General features: G+C 50.7%; 1 protein-coding gene across 13 annotated transcripts in view; it reads left to right on the top strand.

Annotated features, from left to right (window-relative positions):
* Positions 1 to 12089, top strand: part of SLC4A4 (solute carrier family 4 member 4) — a 251304-nt gene extending 239215 nt beyond the window's left edge. For 11 of the 13 annotated variants that reach the window (XM_009687277.2, XM_009687276.2, XM_009687274.2 and 8 more), the window contains 3 exons: positions 649 to 810; positions 7118 to 7197; positions 8515 to 12089. In XM_009687277.2, coding sequence (XP_009685572.1) covers positions 649 to 810; positions 7118 to 7197; positions 8515 to 8620 — 348 coding nt within the window. In that variant the 3' untranslated portion in view covers positions 8621 to 12089. Of the gene's footprint in view, positions 1 to 648; positions 811 to 4767; positions 4865 to 7117; positions 7198 to 8514 lie in introns of all 13 variants that reach the window. The other 2 variants (XM_009687273.2, XM_009687280.2) reach the window with 1 other exon arrangement.
* The last annotated feature ends 3797 nt before the right edge of the window (positions 12090 to 15886 follow it).

Genomic DNA, 15886 nt, shown 5'->3' on the forward strand with positions numbered 1-15886 from the left:
TCGGTAGGCATTTGTTGGTGGCATTAGGTCCAGTATAGACGTAAACACTTGTTTCAGGCATGCCCCTTCTTTTTTTTCCTAGCTCCTTTGATTGCAGTCTTGCACAGAAAAAGCTCTTTCTTCAGTTTCATGCAGCCACAATCATATTAAACTTCATTCTGCAAGCTCTGAGGGGACATTAGGCCCTTGCCAGATTTTTAAAGAGTTCTTACATCTGGGGAAAGAGCGAGGAAAAAAAGTAAAAACAGTTGTTCAGGCTGCCCCTGTGAACCTGGGTGCATAGACTGAATCCCAAAAATAAATGTAAAACCTACACCTTTGGTCTCTTTTGGCCTGCTGCCTGTTAGTTGGATGCTAAAGATGACCTTTGTCTCCGAGGGAGCGGTAAGTGGTTACATCATGTTACTTGTCCATTGCTGCTGTTTTTTCTCAGGTGAAACAATACCACTTCAGTCCTAACTCCATTCCAAAGTTTGGATTTTCAAGTTGATTGAGGTGCTCCAGGTGTTCACCGCGTTCTGTACTGGTTAATTTACAGCCAGAATTAAAGTGTTTGGGATTAAGAAGCCGTATCAGCATGAATGGGCAGAGTGTTCCCAATTCAAGGTAAAATGTGACCGCGTGACAAGTCTCTCCCTGCCTTTTCAGATCCTGGCACTTGTAGCTGTCAGAAAAGCCATGGACTACCTCTTCTCCCAGCATGACCTAAGCTTTCTTGATGACGTCATTCCAGAAAAGGACAAGAAAAAGAAAGAGGATGAGAAGAAGAAGAAAAAGAAGAAAGGCAGTCTGGACAGTGACAATGATGATGTAAGGAGCTTTGTGCTCTTGTCAGGTTACTCCTGTCTAGCTAGTTAATCCTGGGTGACTGCGCCGTGCTCTTCCCCAGCTCTGGGGTGGGGATTTTCTCAGGCCGTTTTGAATCAGGCCAGCAGTCTTTACCCGCTGCAGCAAACGGGCCCCAAACAACGCTTCTGTTCAACGTTGCCTTCCTTTTGCCAGACGTCAAGCCTCCTGTGGTAGGTGGTGTTTGCCTTGCCAAGAATGAAATCACGCTTTTCACAAGTGCAGTAGCTAATGCTGATATGTCATGCCTTTTACTAGAATGCCTTTCATCACCCTGTCTCGCTCATCTTTCCTTCCTCCTCCTTTCTCCCCCGTAATTGTCTTTACATTTTAGAAGGAGAGTGGTTTTCGTGAGCAGCTCTGTTACTTCTGAAAATATTCCTTTTTTTTTTTTCTGTTTTGCTTTTTCTGGATTGCTCTTTTTAAAAGGACAAAAAGGTGTGAGTTGATTGTCATTGCAGGGAGGGACTTTGTTTTCTGTTGATAATACTCCTGGCCTAAACACTTAAGAGTACGTGCCCTTCTGCAGCGTGCTTTACTCTTTGCTCTGACCTCAGCTTGCAGCCTACACCGAAAGAAAGACGGCTGCTGATGTCATTACTAAATGCAGTGACCTGACCAGATCAGACCGGCGTGCCTTAGAATATGCTAATTTTTTATTTTTATATATTTAGAAGTGTAGCCCCTGTGCCTTTAAACATCCTCCTACCTACATCATCCTAATGTGAACTCAGGTACTACTAAATTTACATTGCAGTGCTACGCACGGTGATTATATATAGTGCTTGCTATATTTGTTAAGTGTGCGCTTCCTTTGGAGAGCGGGCTGCCTCAGTCAGCACTACCTTTTGTTCTGGCTGGATGGCAAGGTATAAAGGGAGCGAGGCTTTACTAATTTTAGGATACGCCTAGAGAGTGTTGAGCGTGGTGTCTCTTGGTCTGCTCATGTAACTGTCTATGGTTAATGAAGAGAGGCTTCTTCTACGTCACCTGACATGGAAAAATGTCCCACTCGCACAGAGCAGGAGAAACGACTGAGAAGGAGTCTCACGTCAGCAGGAGGGGGAAGGCAGCAGCAAAAGCCAGCTGGTCCCTTGCTGAGGCCCAAGTCAGGGATCTGAAGCTGGCAGCGCTGAAGTTTGCAGCTCTGGTCCGGTGCAGGGTGGCTGAGCGACAGCCAGCTGGGGTTGGTGCACCACTTGATGGTCTGCTTGCTCCCTGGCCGGCTTCACTGCTGTGGAGTGGGTAAGGGTGATGTCCACAAAAGGAAAATCTGAAGAAGTAGCTGTTGGGTGAGCTTAATAATTTAACGTCTTCAAGACGAAAATGGCAGCACCAGGAGTTCCCCCACACCGGCCCGGTGCCGGGCCGTGCTCAAGGAAGGAGGACGGAAAAGGCAGCTTTGATCCTGGTGGAGGATGAGCTAGAACCCAAGTCTTTTACGTGAGAGCTAAGTAACACTTCCCCAGAGCTGCACTAGAGGCAACAGTCAGACTCATCCAGTGAGCAGACAGGCAAAAGTTTTTGCCTTTGTATGAAGAACATATGCTGTGTAAAATAGATCATACACACTAGAAGAGGCACAACTAGTAATTTCTTAAGTGAGGGTACAGCAATGTGGGAAGCAGCCTGGTTCCCCCCACCTATGAAATCCGGCTGACCCCAAACTTGGAAGATTGGCTCTTACTTCAGACAGCAGGCTCCCCTCTCCCCTCTTTCGTAGCAGGCACTGGCCATTCGGCTCTGTTCCTGCGCTAATTCTTCAAGCACGCTAATTCTTCAAGCAGCCTGGCAGACCCAGCCCTGTGCCCAGCACGGCCCCTGGCCAACCTCTCAGCCTATGTTCATGTGACTATTTTTTGTATAGGAAAGGCAGCAGCTTCAGGTGGCAGCGAGCCCTCACCTAAGAACGTGAAGACTAGACTTTGACTCGAGACTTGAATTTTAGCAGTGTTGTATCAGCGGAAAGCCACGTGCACGCTAACTACGCAGCCCCTCTCCCTTACGGGCTGTGGGGGACAGCGTAACTTTTAGTATCTCCTATAAACTCAGTGGAGCAGGGCTTAAAAACGTGGCCGTTTGCCTTTCAAGAAAGTGCCTTAGCTGCCCCGCCGTGCGGCCCTGGGGTACATGTATTTACGCATGACTGTGCGCTAAGAAGCGGTTACCAGCCCTCGGACGGGCTCCCCCTTCGTTTCAGTGGCTTCAACTTTGTTGAAGTTCCCACCGAGGATTTGCTAGCGATCGGGGGCACCGAGAAAGGAGCCGCAAAAAAAGACATCAATCTCAGCGTTGCTCCCTCCTGCTTGAATTTGCAAAGCGTAAGTTAGCGCCGCTAACTGCTGCGTTCGCCTAAGCTTGTGTGTAAAGAAAAATCAAGCCCCTTGGTTTTCTCTCAAAACGCACGATCCAAGAATGGCCCACCGATTTATTTTTTTAATTCCTAAGCTAATATATTTAGCTTAAGAGCCGAAAGCGATGTGTAATAGTGTCTTCTCCCCTGTCGAGCATTTTTGCCAACTGCGGGCACTCTCTCTGTCTCTTGGTTCATAAAATATGGTAAAAGTTTCAAGCAGACCCTGAGCATCAGCAGTTTCCGTCCGTAAACCCGTTACATTTATCAGCACTAAAGCAGTGATGCATTGGAGGGGTTACCCAGCCCTCTCGCACTCTGCCCACAGCGTAGCCCCAAACCGATGGGCGTTTGGGATGGCTTTATTGCCTCCGGGACTTTGGGCTGAATCTTTTTTGTTTGAGCTAAGCTGATGCCTCAGCCTCATTAAAAAAAAAAAAAATTTTTTGAGGAAATATTTTGCTATTGGAGGAGACAGGTTAAAGTTTCCAGCGAGAGAGAGTGTCCAGCCTCTGCAGTGTTTCCTTGTCGGGGCTTTTAAATCCTCCCCCTCCAACCCAGTGTTGTGCTCAGACTTATGCTTAGTTCAGCAACAAAGAGATGTTTAAACATTTCTGGCAAATATCCCCTTCATTTCTTTGCCACATCCTGGAGCATCAGCTCTTCCTTGGTTATGAGAAGTTGATTTTATTTTAAAGGATGGCAGAATTGTTCCTAGTACCTGCCAGGCATCAGCAAATGGGTTATCGAGGCAAATAGGACATAACCTTGCTAGTACCCAACCTCCAGGGAACCCTGTGCTTACCGTATGCTGAGAGTTCCCGCAAAAGCTGGCCGAATCCAGTGGAAAGCCGTCCCGGAGAAACACTTGCTCGGATGGACGGCTTTGCTCCGTACTTGTAACTCTGCCGGACGGGTGGTTTGCTGTTTCTCCTGGCTGGCTGGCACTATTTGAATTCTTCAGGGGCTCCTGGATTTGATGAAGTGCTTAAGCGTAGATGGAGGTGTCGTTGAGATTGGGTTTGACTTGACTTAAATAAAAAGGGCAGTTGAGACAGTCCAGCTTAAGGAACCTCGGCTATATTGCGTCTGATCCTTGTCCTCTTAGACCAGTTTGGGGTGGGGGGGGGGGGTGGAGAAGAAGAATTTTACAGAAATAAATCACAGCAGAATAAACCTTTTTGATGAGATTTCTCAGAAGTCAACGCCCAGTCTTTTCTTCCTAAGCACCCATTTTCATCTGTATTTTCTGCAGCCAACTCCAAGCCGAGTTGGATGGTGTCTATAAACTGGTGGCCCAGGAGCTGGTGAGGTGGGGAGAGGGGAAAGTGACGCTTGCCCGAGATTGTTGTTTCGGTCTGTTTTGTTTCCGTAGCGCGAAGGAAGAGAGCAAGTGGGGTGCGATGGGGAGCCAGTGAGCACCAGCAGACAACTACGTTGGACAATCTTTTTTTTTCCCCCCCCCTCACCTCTACAGAAACTATATGAAGGATAATTTTATTGGTGGGAGACAGTAAGAGGGAGAGCAGTGGAAATGTTCTAAGACCTTTTACACATTTCTTTCACAGTCTGACTGCCCCTACTCTGAAAAAGTCCCAAGTATTAAAATACCAATGGACATCATGGAGCAGGAACCTTTCCTAAGTGATAGCAAACCTGCCGACAGTGAGTAGAACTAACCTCTTGCATGCCTGCTTGACTCTGACTTGCAGTACCCAAAATCTCTCTCTCTCTCTCTCTCTCTCTAGCTATTGAGAGTGATTCTTTTTAAACCTTTGCTATTACTTTATTTTTTTTTTCTTTTTTAACTTCCAGGCCTCTCTGTCGATTTTTGGTTTTGTGGTTTGTTTGTTTTTTCCTTTGTTCTTTACCAAGCTTATGTTGTTCCTCCTGGTGCCTCCAGCTTAGGTGCTTTTATCCAGCTGTTAACAGGTCTGGTGGTAACTCTGTCTCTCCTTCTCTCTTTAACCCCCAATGCACTCTGTCCATCTCTGGCCTTGGCCTTTCTTTTTTTTTTTTTTGTTTTAACTCTGCTGATTGCTTGGATCTTTTCCCTCTGACCCTCGGGTTCTGGACTTGCAGCATGTCTGAAGGGCATCACTGTCCATTACTGTTTGTTTCCTTAGGTCCCAGGCAATTGCAAAAATCAGCACTTTAAAAGAATAATTAAGCGTGTCATTGCTCTACCTCTCCCGTTAACCTGGCAAGGCAGTGATCGTTTGACCATTAACATGTTTCCCTTCTTAGGTGATTTGCTTTTGTGCTCTTCTCTTTCTCTTTACCTTCATGATTATTATAATCTTGGGTTTCAGCCATTTTCACTTTCTGTTGTTATTGTCTGTTAAGTGAGGAATCCGGGAAAAACAGCTGGCTTGAGCTTTGGTATATTTGCCCTGGCTTTTTGAAATGCTCTGAGCAACAGGTTGAATCTTGAAAGAAATACGCAGCTTTGTCGTTAGATGGGAAGGGCGAAAGAGGAACGATAGCATTAAAACGGCGCTGCTGCGATGCCACCAGTAAGATTTCTAGGAGCGAGGCTTAAAAATGCACACCGTGAGATCCATACAGTGTCATTTGCATTGAAGAGCTGGTACCGAAGTCCCTTGGCTTTCGGTGGCATTTAGGCACATGTGGCAAGCGTAGCCGTTGTACCGTGTTTTTAGCTAAAGGAACGCCTAGAGATCCTCGTTATAAAACAAAGCCACAAAGAAAGAGCCGGTTCCTCTACTATTTATATAGTCTCTGTGTTTTGCTGAAAATGCAGAACACAAGAGTGTTGTGCTGATGGGTTGAAAGGCAGGGAGGGAAATCCACCTCGAACAACCCAGCAGATCCTCCTCGTTTTTCTGTGAAAATGCCTTAATATGCTAAAAGTAGATTGCATCCTAAAGGCTGTTATACAGGCTTTTACGATCTGATGCGCTGCTTGCAGCGTCATGAAGGAGGAAATAAATAAGGAGAAAAATAATATTTCTGCCACAAATCTGTCTTTCGGAAGGCCCTTTTAGACCACTGGAGGTAAACCAACCGGTGATCGATACACCAAACAGTAGTGGTGTTTGTGTATTTGTACAGTTTTACAATTCAGAAATGGATTTGCTGTCCTTTATTTAGCAACAAGGCAAAAAAAAAAAAAAAGAAAACGTTTCAGGTCGTCCACTGGAAAGAGTGGCTGGAGCCCATCAGCGCCGCGGTATTAGCCTAGGGGTATAACTGTGCTCTGAGAGACAAAGTATGTTACCAATACTACTACCAGCATTTAGCAGGCGAGCGTATCTTGCAGGGTCAGAGCGCGTCACAAACGCTTCAGTGAGCCTTCCAGCGCCAAGGCAGCGAAGTGGATTGCCGCTGTTGCTCGCTCCCAATGGAGAACAAATCCATGTTTTTGCTCCTTAGCTTTCCTTCAGCCGTAGCAAGACGAGGATCAATACTAACAGAGCGTGCGCTTGAGCACGCGGGGTCGGCAGAGGCAAGCGGCGGGGCGCCTGCTTTCTCGCCGAGGAGCCTGGCTGCCCCGGTGGGGAGCGCGGGGAAGCTGAGGAGGGAGAGGGAAGGTGAGCCTCCAGTTCTCAAGGCGCTGAATCGAGGCCAAGGAAGGGAGTAATTTGGCCCGAGAAGGAATTTGGGAGTTTCCCGACGCGGGCTTGTGCGCCCGAGCCGCCAGCGAGGGATTCCCAAGCCCGGTTCGGCAGGTGGCTCTGAGCGCTGCCGCTCAGAGCCCGGCCAGCTTTTTATCTCGGAGGGCAGGTGTACATTTAGTATTTTGGCTTGCAAGCTGTGACATTGGTGCGGCAGGAAGTCAGGACTAAAAGGAGCCGCCAAAGGCGGGCGAGTTTGCTGAAGGGGCTGAGGCTGGGGCTCGAGAAGCCGTAAGTGCTGCGTTGACCAAAAAAGACTTTCTTCCCTCCTCCCCGACAGGAGAAAAATCACCAACATTCCTTGAACGCCATACGTCGTGCTGAAAAAATTCCTTTTCTTCAGTCACACGCCATGCCAAGGTAAGCACCTGCAAACTGCCGCCTGGAGGGGTTCCTCCAAAAACTCGGCGAGGCTCGGCGCGCGCCGCAGTTCAGCGAGGCGCAGCTCCCCTGCCGCCCTCCCCGTAGCACGTGCTTTAAAAAGCGCGCTGAGAAAGTTCGTTGCGTGGGGTTGCAGCGCCCTGCCTTCATTAGTGGCACGGCCTTACAGCGCTTGGGGCAGGTGGCGGAGGGCCTGCGGGAGACTCCCTCTTGCTTCAACCTCAGCTGCAGCCCTGACCTGCGTGTTGGGGACCTAAACCCGAGGAAGGATGCGGAGCAACTGGGAGGAGCCTGGAAAACGCGCCTGCAGGGGAAGAGTTAAATGAATTGGGGGGGGGTTTAACCTCACGACCCAAAACGGGGGGCATACAAATCGGCTTGTTACGCTTTTCCTTCAGTCACGTTGCAGGATGTTGCAAAGGCAGAGGGAGTAATCTGGTTTTCCCCTGTCTGCCGGGGGAGAACGGAGGAAGCGATGAGCTTAAAGGGCAGCGTGGAAGGGGCAAGCAAAGGTTTCGAAGAGGAGGGGAGAGCGCGGCTGCGGCTCAGGCTGCCTTGGGCCGCCCGGCGCCAGGGGTCGGATCCTGGACCGAGCGGGCGATGCTCTGCCGCAGCCGTAAAGAAACAGCGGCAGTTCCAGGTGGCTGCAAGGGGGTTAAATTAGTCTCCGGGGCGAGAAGCAAATCATATTTCAAGGGCAGCTTGTGAGTTCGGTCACCGCCGCGTGCCAAGCGCGGCTCCGAGGTGGATTTGCAGGTCCCGCGTGGATGAGAGCAGTGGTTGCCCGAACCCTGACTGAAGTAGCGTTTGGGTCAGCTCAGTAAAATAATCTCATGTGAGATACAGGCTTAGTGATAAGTAAAGGTAGCCGAGAGCTGCATGTCACCAAGTGTCTCTCTGGGTTATTTATTTGGTGTCCGCACGCTGCCGGTTACTGAACGTTGCATTGTATTTGCCCGTGCGCTAACGCCACGAGTTGATGCGGGCTGCTGGGGATCAAGCACTTGCCCCGTTTCTAGACGCAACGTTGTCCGTTGGGTGCCCCGGTAAGTGCTAGTATCTGCAGTTTCCCCCGTGTAAGCCAGTTGCTACTCTGCTTTTTACATATGTATGTGTGTATGTGTATGTACGTAATGCCATTATTCTTAGGGGAATTTTTTTCAGGAGACAGTCACTCAGAAGTTGCGCAGTATAGAGAGGGGCTAGGAGAGCTCGGCCAAGCGTTTCAGACCGCGTTAAGTCTTTACCTAAAGCCAGTCCATGCGTTGAGACCTTTCTCTCTTTTTTTCTGCGCAGCCCTCCACGGACTCCAGTAAAAGTTGTGCCTCAAATTAGAATAGACCTTGAGCCTGAAGACGGCGGTTACTTCTGGAGGAGCAAGGGAACAGAAACTACTTTGTAATTTGTCTGTCTGTCAAATCTGACGTGGAATTATTCTTTTATTTTTATTGTTTTTTTTTTTTTTGTCACTAGCCAAATACTCTAAAACGCTCTCGGCTTCCCACCTGCCCTAGGTAAAGGAGACGCTCGGCACTTCTCCCTCTCCCTGTGTCCCCCCGCGCCCCGCTTTGCCACTCTGACCAAGACTTGGTTTTGCCTTCTCTGTCGCTTAGACGCGCGCGTGCGCCTCTCTCGGTTTCAAGCAGAGGGAAGAAGTGTTGAAGGGTTTTGTAATGCAATACCTGGGTGAAGCGTGTCCGAGGAACCGGCCCGACTCGAGGTGCGACTCGGTGTTTGCTTGCTTGCTTGTTTGCCTGGCGGAACAAGCCGACCTCCGGGCTTCATTCAATGCCTGTCTTACGCTGCTCCGAGACGCCGGAAAGTGCTGCTAACCCTAACTCGCTCTTAAAGCCTGTACTCGTAGTAACACAAGAAGGACAACTGAAAGGTACTTCACTCCCAGCACAGACAAAACTCTTGCCATCGTTGTAGCACGTGTTTTGAAATGTCCCTTTCCTATGCAATTTTTTTTTTTATTATTTTTAAAAAAAAAAAAAGAACACTTTAATGGACTTAATCTGTCAGGTACATTGAAGAGTGTTATTTTCCTAGATTGTTTTGTTTAAATTATGGGGGCCTAACCTACAACCTTTTTTTTTTTTTTGTCAATTTTTTTAACCTTTTTTTAATTACTGTAAAGAAAAATGAATTTTTCCTGCAGCAGGAAACATATAGTTTTGAGTAGTTCTACCTCTTATTTCTAGATGCCAGGCTTTCTGTAAAAAAGTATTGTACCGTATATAATGTGATTTTTACAAAAGGAAAAACACACAATCTCCAGGATATGGCATAGGGCTGGATTAGTTTTATTAACACCTTCTACTCTAAAGCATTTGTTTTACCTTTTTTTTTTTTTTTAAATAAATAATCTAACTTTATTATGAAGGAGACAGGACAGGACTTAACTCTCTCGTGGCCTGGGAAGAGTCTTAAATCTAACGGCGGTGACCGAAATAGCGACTGGCTAGCGATGTCGGTGGAGGGATGCTGATGGTGTGCGTCTTGCTGACTTCCTGTGCGGTTCCTGTTAGATTTATGCCATGTGAAGCGTCAGTGTGTGCGCGTGCGTGCATGCGTAGCGATCCACTCGCCCTCCGTGCAGCTCAGGCGCCAGGACGGAGCAATTCAGGCGAAGCGACTTAAAGATGACTTACCGGGAAATTCTTCCCTAATCCGAAATTAGGAAGGGCCCGAAAGCTCTACGTCCCGCGTCGATCCTTACGGATTCGTGCTGTCCCAGACCTGTTTACCGTCGTGGACAGAGTTTGCCCTACGTTTTCGCTGCTCGGCACTCCCCCTGGGTAGACCCATCCGTCAATCCAAATGGATACCTAGACCGGGTGGCGCGCAGGCTTTCTGCTTCGAACGGAGCAAGCGAATAGCCGGCAGCGCCGCCGCCAAGCGATGGGACGGGCCCCCTGCGAAGCCGCTGCCGCGGGGTGAGAGACCTTACGAAACAGCGCTGGCGGAAACGGCTCGCTGACGCCCGACGTGTGGTTTGGCCTCGTTTTTGCTAACGTAGCAAAACGGCTAAGGGTAAAAGCGTAGCGGAGAGGCCTTCAAGCCTGTCGTTGAGAGACCAAAGTCCATCTTGCATTAAAGCAGCAGAGTTTCGTGACGGTGCTGAGACCTGGTAGGCCAAATTTTAGCAGCCGCTCGCTAGTAATGGCCGTGTCGGCAAGCAGAGGTGCAGAGCGGTGCTGTGCTTTCCTTTCCCAGCTGTGCCCTGGCAGCAGCCGGCTATCTGGCTTTCGTTAGAGCGTTTGGCTTGGAAGGTGAGTTGGGGCGGACCACAGGCGTTTTGGCTTGGCCTTGCGCAAACGGCCGTCGCTTCCTGAAGGCGACGGCGCTGCGGCGGAGTCCGCGCCCGGCTCTGCCCGCGTTCCCCGGCGTACAGTCGAGGGAGCGAAACATCTCCTAGCGCAGAAATGCCCTTCATGGTCAGCGAGAAAGCCGGGAAGGTCAGTGGCAAGAGGGAGGGAGAGCAGCCTTTGCTCTTCCCTGTCGGGCCGTCCCCCGGGCACGCTCCCCAAAGGCTGAGGAGACGTTGGGAGCCTCGTGAAGAGCGTCAGGCGTGTAACCCCTCCGCTGCCGGAGGAGCTGGAGGACAGATGGTCTGGGAAGCGCGACGCTACCGCGAATCCGTAGGAACCCGTCCTCGTTCCTCGGCCAACAGAAACCGCTGACTGCCGAAGGGGGAGACGGCGCCGAGCGGCGCCCGCAGAGTACGCGGGAGCGGCCGTGTTTTGCCCGTAGCTTTTCTTTTCAGAAGTCCAGAGGGCTGAGAAAGCTCGAAATGAGATAAGCTTAGTGGGAGAGCTTCCTCCGAGGGCGCTGCCAGGAGCAGGCCCGGCTGCCGGTGAGCTCCGGGCACGGCGTACCGCACGCACGTACGCGCACACACAGGGCGCAGCTTCCCCTCGGCTGTTACCTGGTGATCGGTCTCCACGAACGTGAGGTCTTCCACTTTTGAACCATGTACTTGAAACGTATTGACTGCTGATCTCTGTCTTTCTCTCTCTCTTTCTTTCTCTCTCTCTTTTTTTTTTTTAATCTTTTCTTTGGTTTTTTTTTTAACGGACTGAGCTAGGGTACAGAGGGGAGCTTTGTTCAAGGGATGGGACAAAGATTTCTGTCGTTTTCCGTGTAACGCTGCGGTGACAGGAGCTGGAAATTGTTGGTTGCCGGGTTCGCGCCGACAGCACTTCATTGAAAGTTGTGTTCTTTGTTGTTCTTTTATATTTTGGGGGGAAAAAAACCACCACCACCGCCACCGAACAAAGCGCGCGCCGGATGGCCGAGCGAACGGGGCCCTCTGAAGTCGTGCGGTGGCTGCTCGGGGCTCCTGTCGTCCCGAGGAGGCCAGCGAGGCCGCAGGGAGCCTCGTCCCAGCCCCGGGAAACGACGAGCCTCCGCCTCTCTACCTGATGCTCCTTTGTCATCGTGGCCGATACCTATTGGTATTCGTTACTTGGGGGGGGGGGGTTGTTGTTGTTTTGGGGGGGGGGGGTTGTTTTTTTTTTTTGGAATCAACACGCACTTTCAGATACTTTTTATTATTATTTTTAATTCTCTCAAGTCTGTATTTGCTTTGGAGGAAAGAATAAAAACTTAGTATAAAATGAAGCGGATCAAGATGGCGGAACAACAGGAAAAAAAGAAAACAGAAAACATTTCAATATATTAAAATGATTTTTTTTTCCAGTAATATAAAACATGAAATTCCTTATAACATGATAGTATTTTACAGTTTTATGAAGCTTTCTATTGTGACTTTTATGGAATCAAAAGATGAAGATGATGAGATATTTTAGCATTTCTATTTTTCAAAATTAAATGTATACTGAAAATAAAGTAACTTTATGCATTTACTGGAGAGGCGTTGCTTGGGTTACCCCCCTCTCGCCCCGCTTCGTCGAACCCTGACTCCCGTAGGGCCCTTGTCCTCGCCGCCGCCCCCAGGGCAAAGCCGGGAGGGCTACCGCGGCCGGGAGGCGCCGCTGGGTCCCCCGCTGCCACCGGGCCGGGCCGCCACGCGCTGCTGGAGGGGTTGGGATCAGTGGGGACAGCAGGCGCGCAGCTCGGAAACGACGGCTCGGCCCGAGAAGGGTGTTTCTGATCGCCCTGGCCGCCCTTTCCTTACACGTGCGTGCTGGAGGCGCAGCGCGGCTGCCAGAAAAACGGGTGCGCGGGTACGTGTGCACACACAACTGAAGATCCAAGGATACGTTTAGCACAGAAATCAGGGGACCCCCCCCAGCCCCCCCCCGGTCAGGGCAGGGTGCCGCCGGGTCTAGCGGTTATGGGTGTCATTAAAGGCAAAGCCTCTCAGGGCTGGTGGCGTCCGGGCGTTTTTCGGTACGCCGCCGCTCCTTTCGGCGTCGGTACGTCCCGCCCGTTCGCGTTTAAGGTCATGGCTTCGGTGGGCGAAGATGAAGCCGCGAGGGGCTGGTGACGCACGTTGCGCGTGTGCAGAGAGAGAGAGAGAGGCGAAACGTTAGGGAGCCGGGCTGGAGGCCGTCTCCGTCTGCGCTCGCCCCATCTGCAAATTCAGTCGTTTGCATCCGCGAACCCGAGGGAAAGGGAGGGATTGTAACCCAAACCGCTGCTTCGCCCCAGGGGCAGGTCACAGAAGACCGGGGAAAAAAAACCCCTCCCACGTGCATCACGCAGACCCAAGGGCGCCTGCTCTGTCCCGCGCCTGGCCGCGACCTGCCGTCTGTGCAAAAAGGTGCTTTACGTTGGTCCGCAGGCCTTGCCCGGCTGGCTGCTGCTTTTGCGCGGGTTAAGAAAGCGCTGGCAAGCCACCGTTTGGCTCCGGGACGGCCTCGCAGGGCCAGTCCGCAGAGGTGTTCAGGGACGTGATCCATTTCTGAAATGACGTTCTTAATAATGGATGCAATCTCCTTAATGGCTTTATGCAACCACTCGCCTAATTAGTCCGCAGGGAGGAAGACGTGGCAGAATTAGCCTTTTCCATACATAATTGAAGCTAAATGGGACCTCGAACACCAGTGCAAATAAAGACGCTCCGTAAATAAAGACGGGGTGTGTGGGGGGGGTGTTGCACAGTATACATGTGACCGCCCAAAGCCTCACGCCGAGCTGAACGGTGTCTCCTTGCGTGCTTTTTAGTGGCAAAAGGTAGTGGCTTTGGAGGATGAGACAGATGGATGCAGCAAGTAAAAGCAGGTGGAAATCATCGCCTGTGCCACCTGCTCCGCTGCTGTCTCTCCCAAGTGCTTCATCCCTCCCCTGGATGGAGCAGCTCCCAGCCAGCAATTCTGGTCCGCTCAGCACCTAACCCCCCCACCCCCAAAGCAACTAAGGAGTCTTCTCGGGGGCTCAACTTGATGGAAAGACCATAGGCATGAGGTGAGCCAGGCAAAGGTGGCTCGTGTGAGATTCACATGACCTGGACACTGCCTTGGCTTGTCCTATGATGTCTTGAGTTTGGCAGTACACAAGTCCCTGCTTCATTCAGCCCTAGAGTGGCAAATTGTTCTCTAGAAAGTGCTCCGTTTCGGGCCTGTCATCCGTCCCTTTTTATTTATATTTTATTTATTTTATTATTTATCCCATCTCTTCTGTGAGTTGATTTTTACATTAAAGAAGGACTGGCGGCATTCGACCCACTCTTCCTCAGCAGGATGGATGCGCTCTAGGGAGCGGCTCACCCCCTTGCTCCAGCGACCTTCACCCTGCCGGTCTGCTATGAAAGCTTTGGGAGACAAGACTAATTTGCAGTTGGCTCCTGACGCCTTTGAATATTGCTGTAAGCTGGGAGGCACCTGCCTGGCTGGAGGGGACCCCCTGCGCCCCCTCAGTTCTGCTATCAAGAGCATGGAGGGACAGGAGCTCTCCCAGGACTCGGCAATCCCGAGAGAGGTGATGGTTAAACGCTGGCCGTGGCCTGAGCGGAGGGAGAGAGATCTCTGTAAAAACATCAGCGGCTCTTCTCGTAGCAGTGGTGCCTGGCAGACAAAAACGATGAGAGGCCCCTGCATCCAGCCATCTCTCCTCCTGCCACCAGCACGGCTCCTCTGGGCAGGCCCTGCTGTTGGCAGCACATTCAGGCGCAAATTCAGTGACCGGATCTGACATTGAACCTTAGCCTCCGCGAGCTGCTGAAATATCATCCCAGCAGAGGAGTATCGGCTTCCGTCCTGAGGGCCCAAGCGCTGCCTGGAAGCGAGGTGACCCATCTTCGGGGAATTGCACCCCACTCTCTTTTGAAGGGGTCTAGTTAGCTCCGAAGTGAGCCAAAGGGCAAGGTAACATCCAATGAGCTGGGCAATTATGGGACTGGGGAGCACATGAGGGAGCAAAGCTCTTGGACAAGTGTAGTTGTCTCTAGGAGTCTGTTTTTGTGTATTTTCCAGGTAGAAATTTGCATTTGCGTCTGAATCCTGATCCAGGACCCGTGACTCGAACTCTGCCCTGTTGTCAAGTGCTTTAGGCTGTTTCATTTCTTTCTGCCGGTGAATATTTTATGAGCGTTGCTAGCTCAAAGGACCGGCCTTTACAGCCATCTCATTTCTGGGGTGTCTGAAGGACTATTGCAGGAGCAGACTGTATTTGACCATTGCTCCGCCTAAGCAGCAAGCGCTGTTACGGGCAGCAAACAGCAGAGCAGTTTAGTTGCAGGGCACCTAACTCAGAGGCCTGTCGAGGTCTTCAGAAAGCCCCGAGCAACCGCCTGAATTTTTTTGAGTCCAAGGACACTTTCAGCCTCCTCAAAAAGCAGAGGTGCTGGTTGTCTTACAGTGGGATCCCAGAAACAGAGATACTTTGACGTCCGTGGATTCAAACTCGTTGCAGGTTTGAGAAGGTTTGACCCAAGGGTTGAAGGGCAGAAGGTGCCCTGGTCGCACGTATAACAACGAAGGCCTGTTATCCTTGTGCCTGGTGTCGCGTCAGTCACTGTGTCAAGGTGTGTGTGGGCATGTTTAAGCCGTATGAGGTCAGACCTCACCACCACCGTTTCCTCCGTGACAGCAGAGAGGAGACGCGTGGAGGTCGGTTGGGACGCCTTCCCCACATGTGCTGCACAGCGTCCGCTGCCCTGGGGAAGGTCTCACGTGGCCGGTGGCGCACTTGGGACTTGTTTTCGGCGACTCGACACACCCCATCGCCTTCCCAGGACCTGGCGGGCTCAGGCGGCCAGCGAGGCTGTCTGCAATGCTGTGGTCACCCCTGAAGGACCAGCAGCATTTCAGGGGCTTAAATGCAATGCTTTGTGCCAGCTGCTGGGCTTCCACGTTGGTACCGTTTGCCTGACGCCGTCTCCAGAAAAACGTTCTGTCCTCTCAAGCGTGTAGTAAGTCCCTTGCCAGCGTGTGAAGTTTTATGACGTGGATGTAAAAGGATTAGTGATGTAACAGCGTCTAAAGAGGGTTTGGTGTCAGTTTTTGGTTTTTTTTTTTTTTGTTGTTGTTCTCTGCAGGTTTATCGAGGCTTGCATAATCCTCTTGGGGTATTTCAGTGCACGCTTCTCACCCTGAAAGTCCTCAGGCTGGGCCCGCATGAACAGCCGCCAACTTTTTTTTTTTTGATTTATTTATTTTTTTTTAAATCTGTCAACAGATTTCCTAGAAACAGGCGTGTGGCAGAGGAGACATGCTTTGCTTATGCTGCTGCCTTTCTCCAGTTTTTCTTGGAAACACCA

This window comes from Struthio camelus, chromosome 4 (genome assembly GCF_040807025.1).
Source record: "Struthio camelus isolate bStrCam1 chromosome 4, bStrCam1.hap1, whole genome shotgun sequence".
Classification (NCBI taxonomy): Eukaryota; Metazoa; Chordata; class Aves; order Struthioniformes; family Struthionidae; genus Struthio; species Struthio camelus.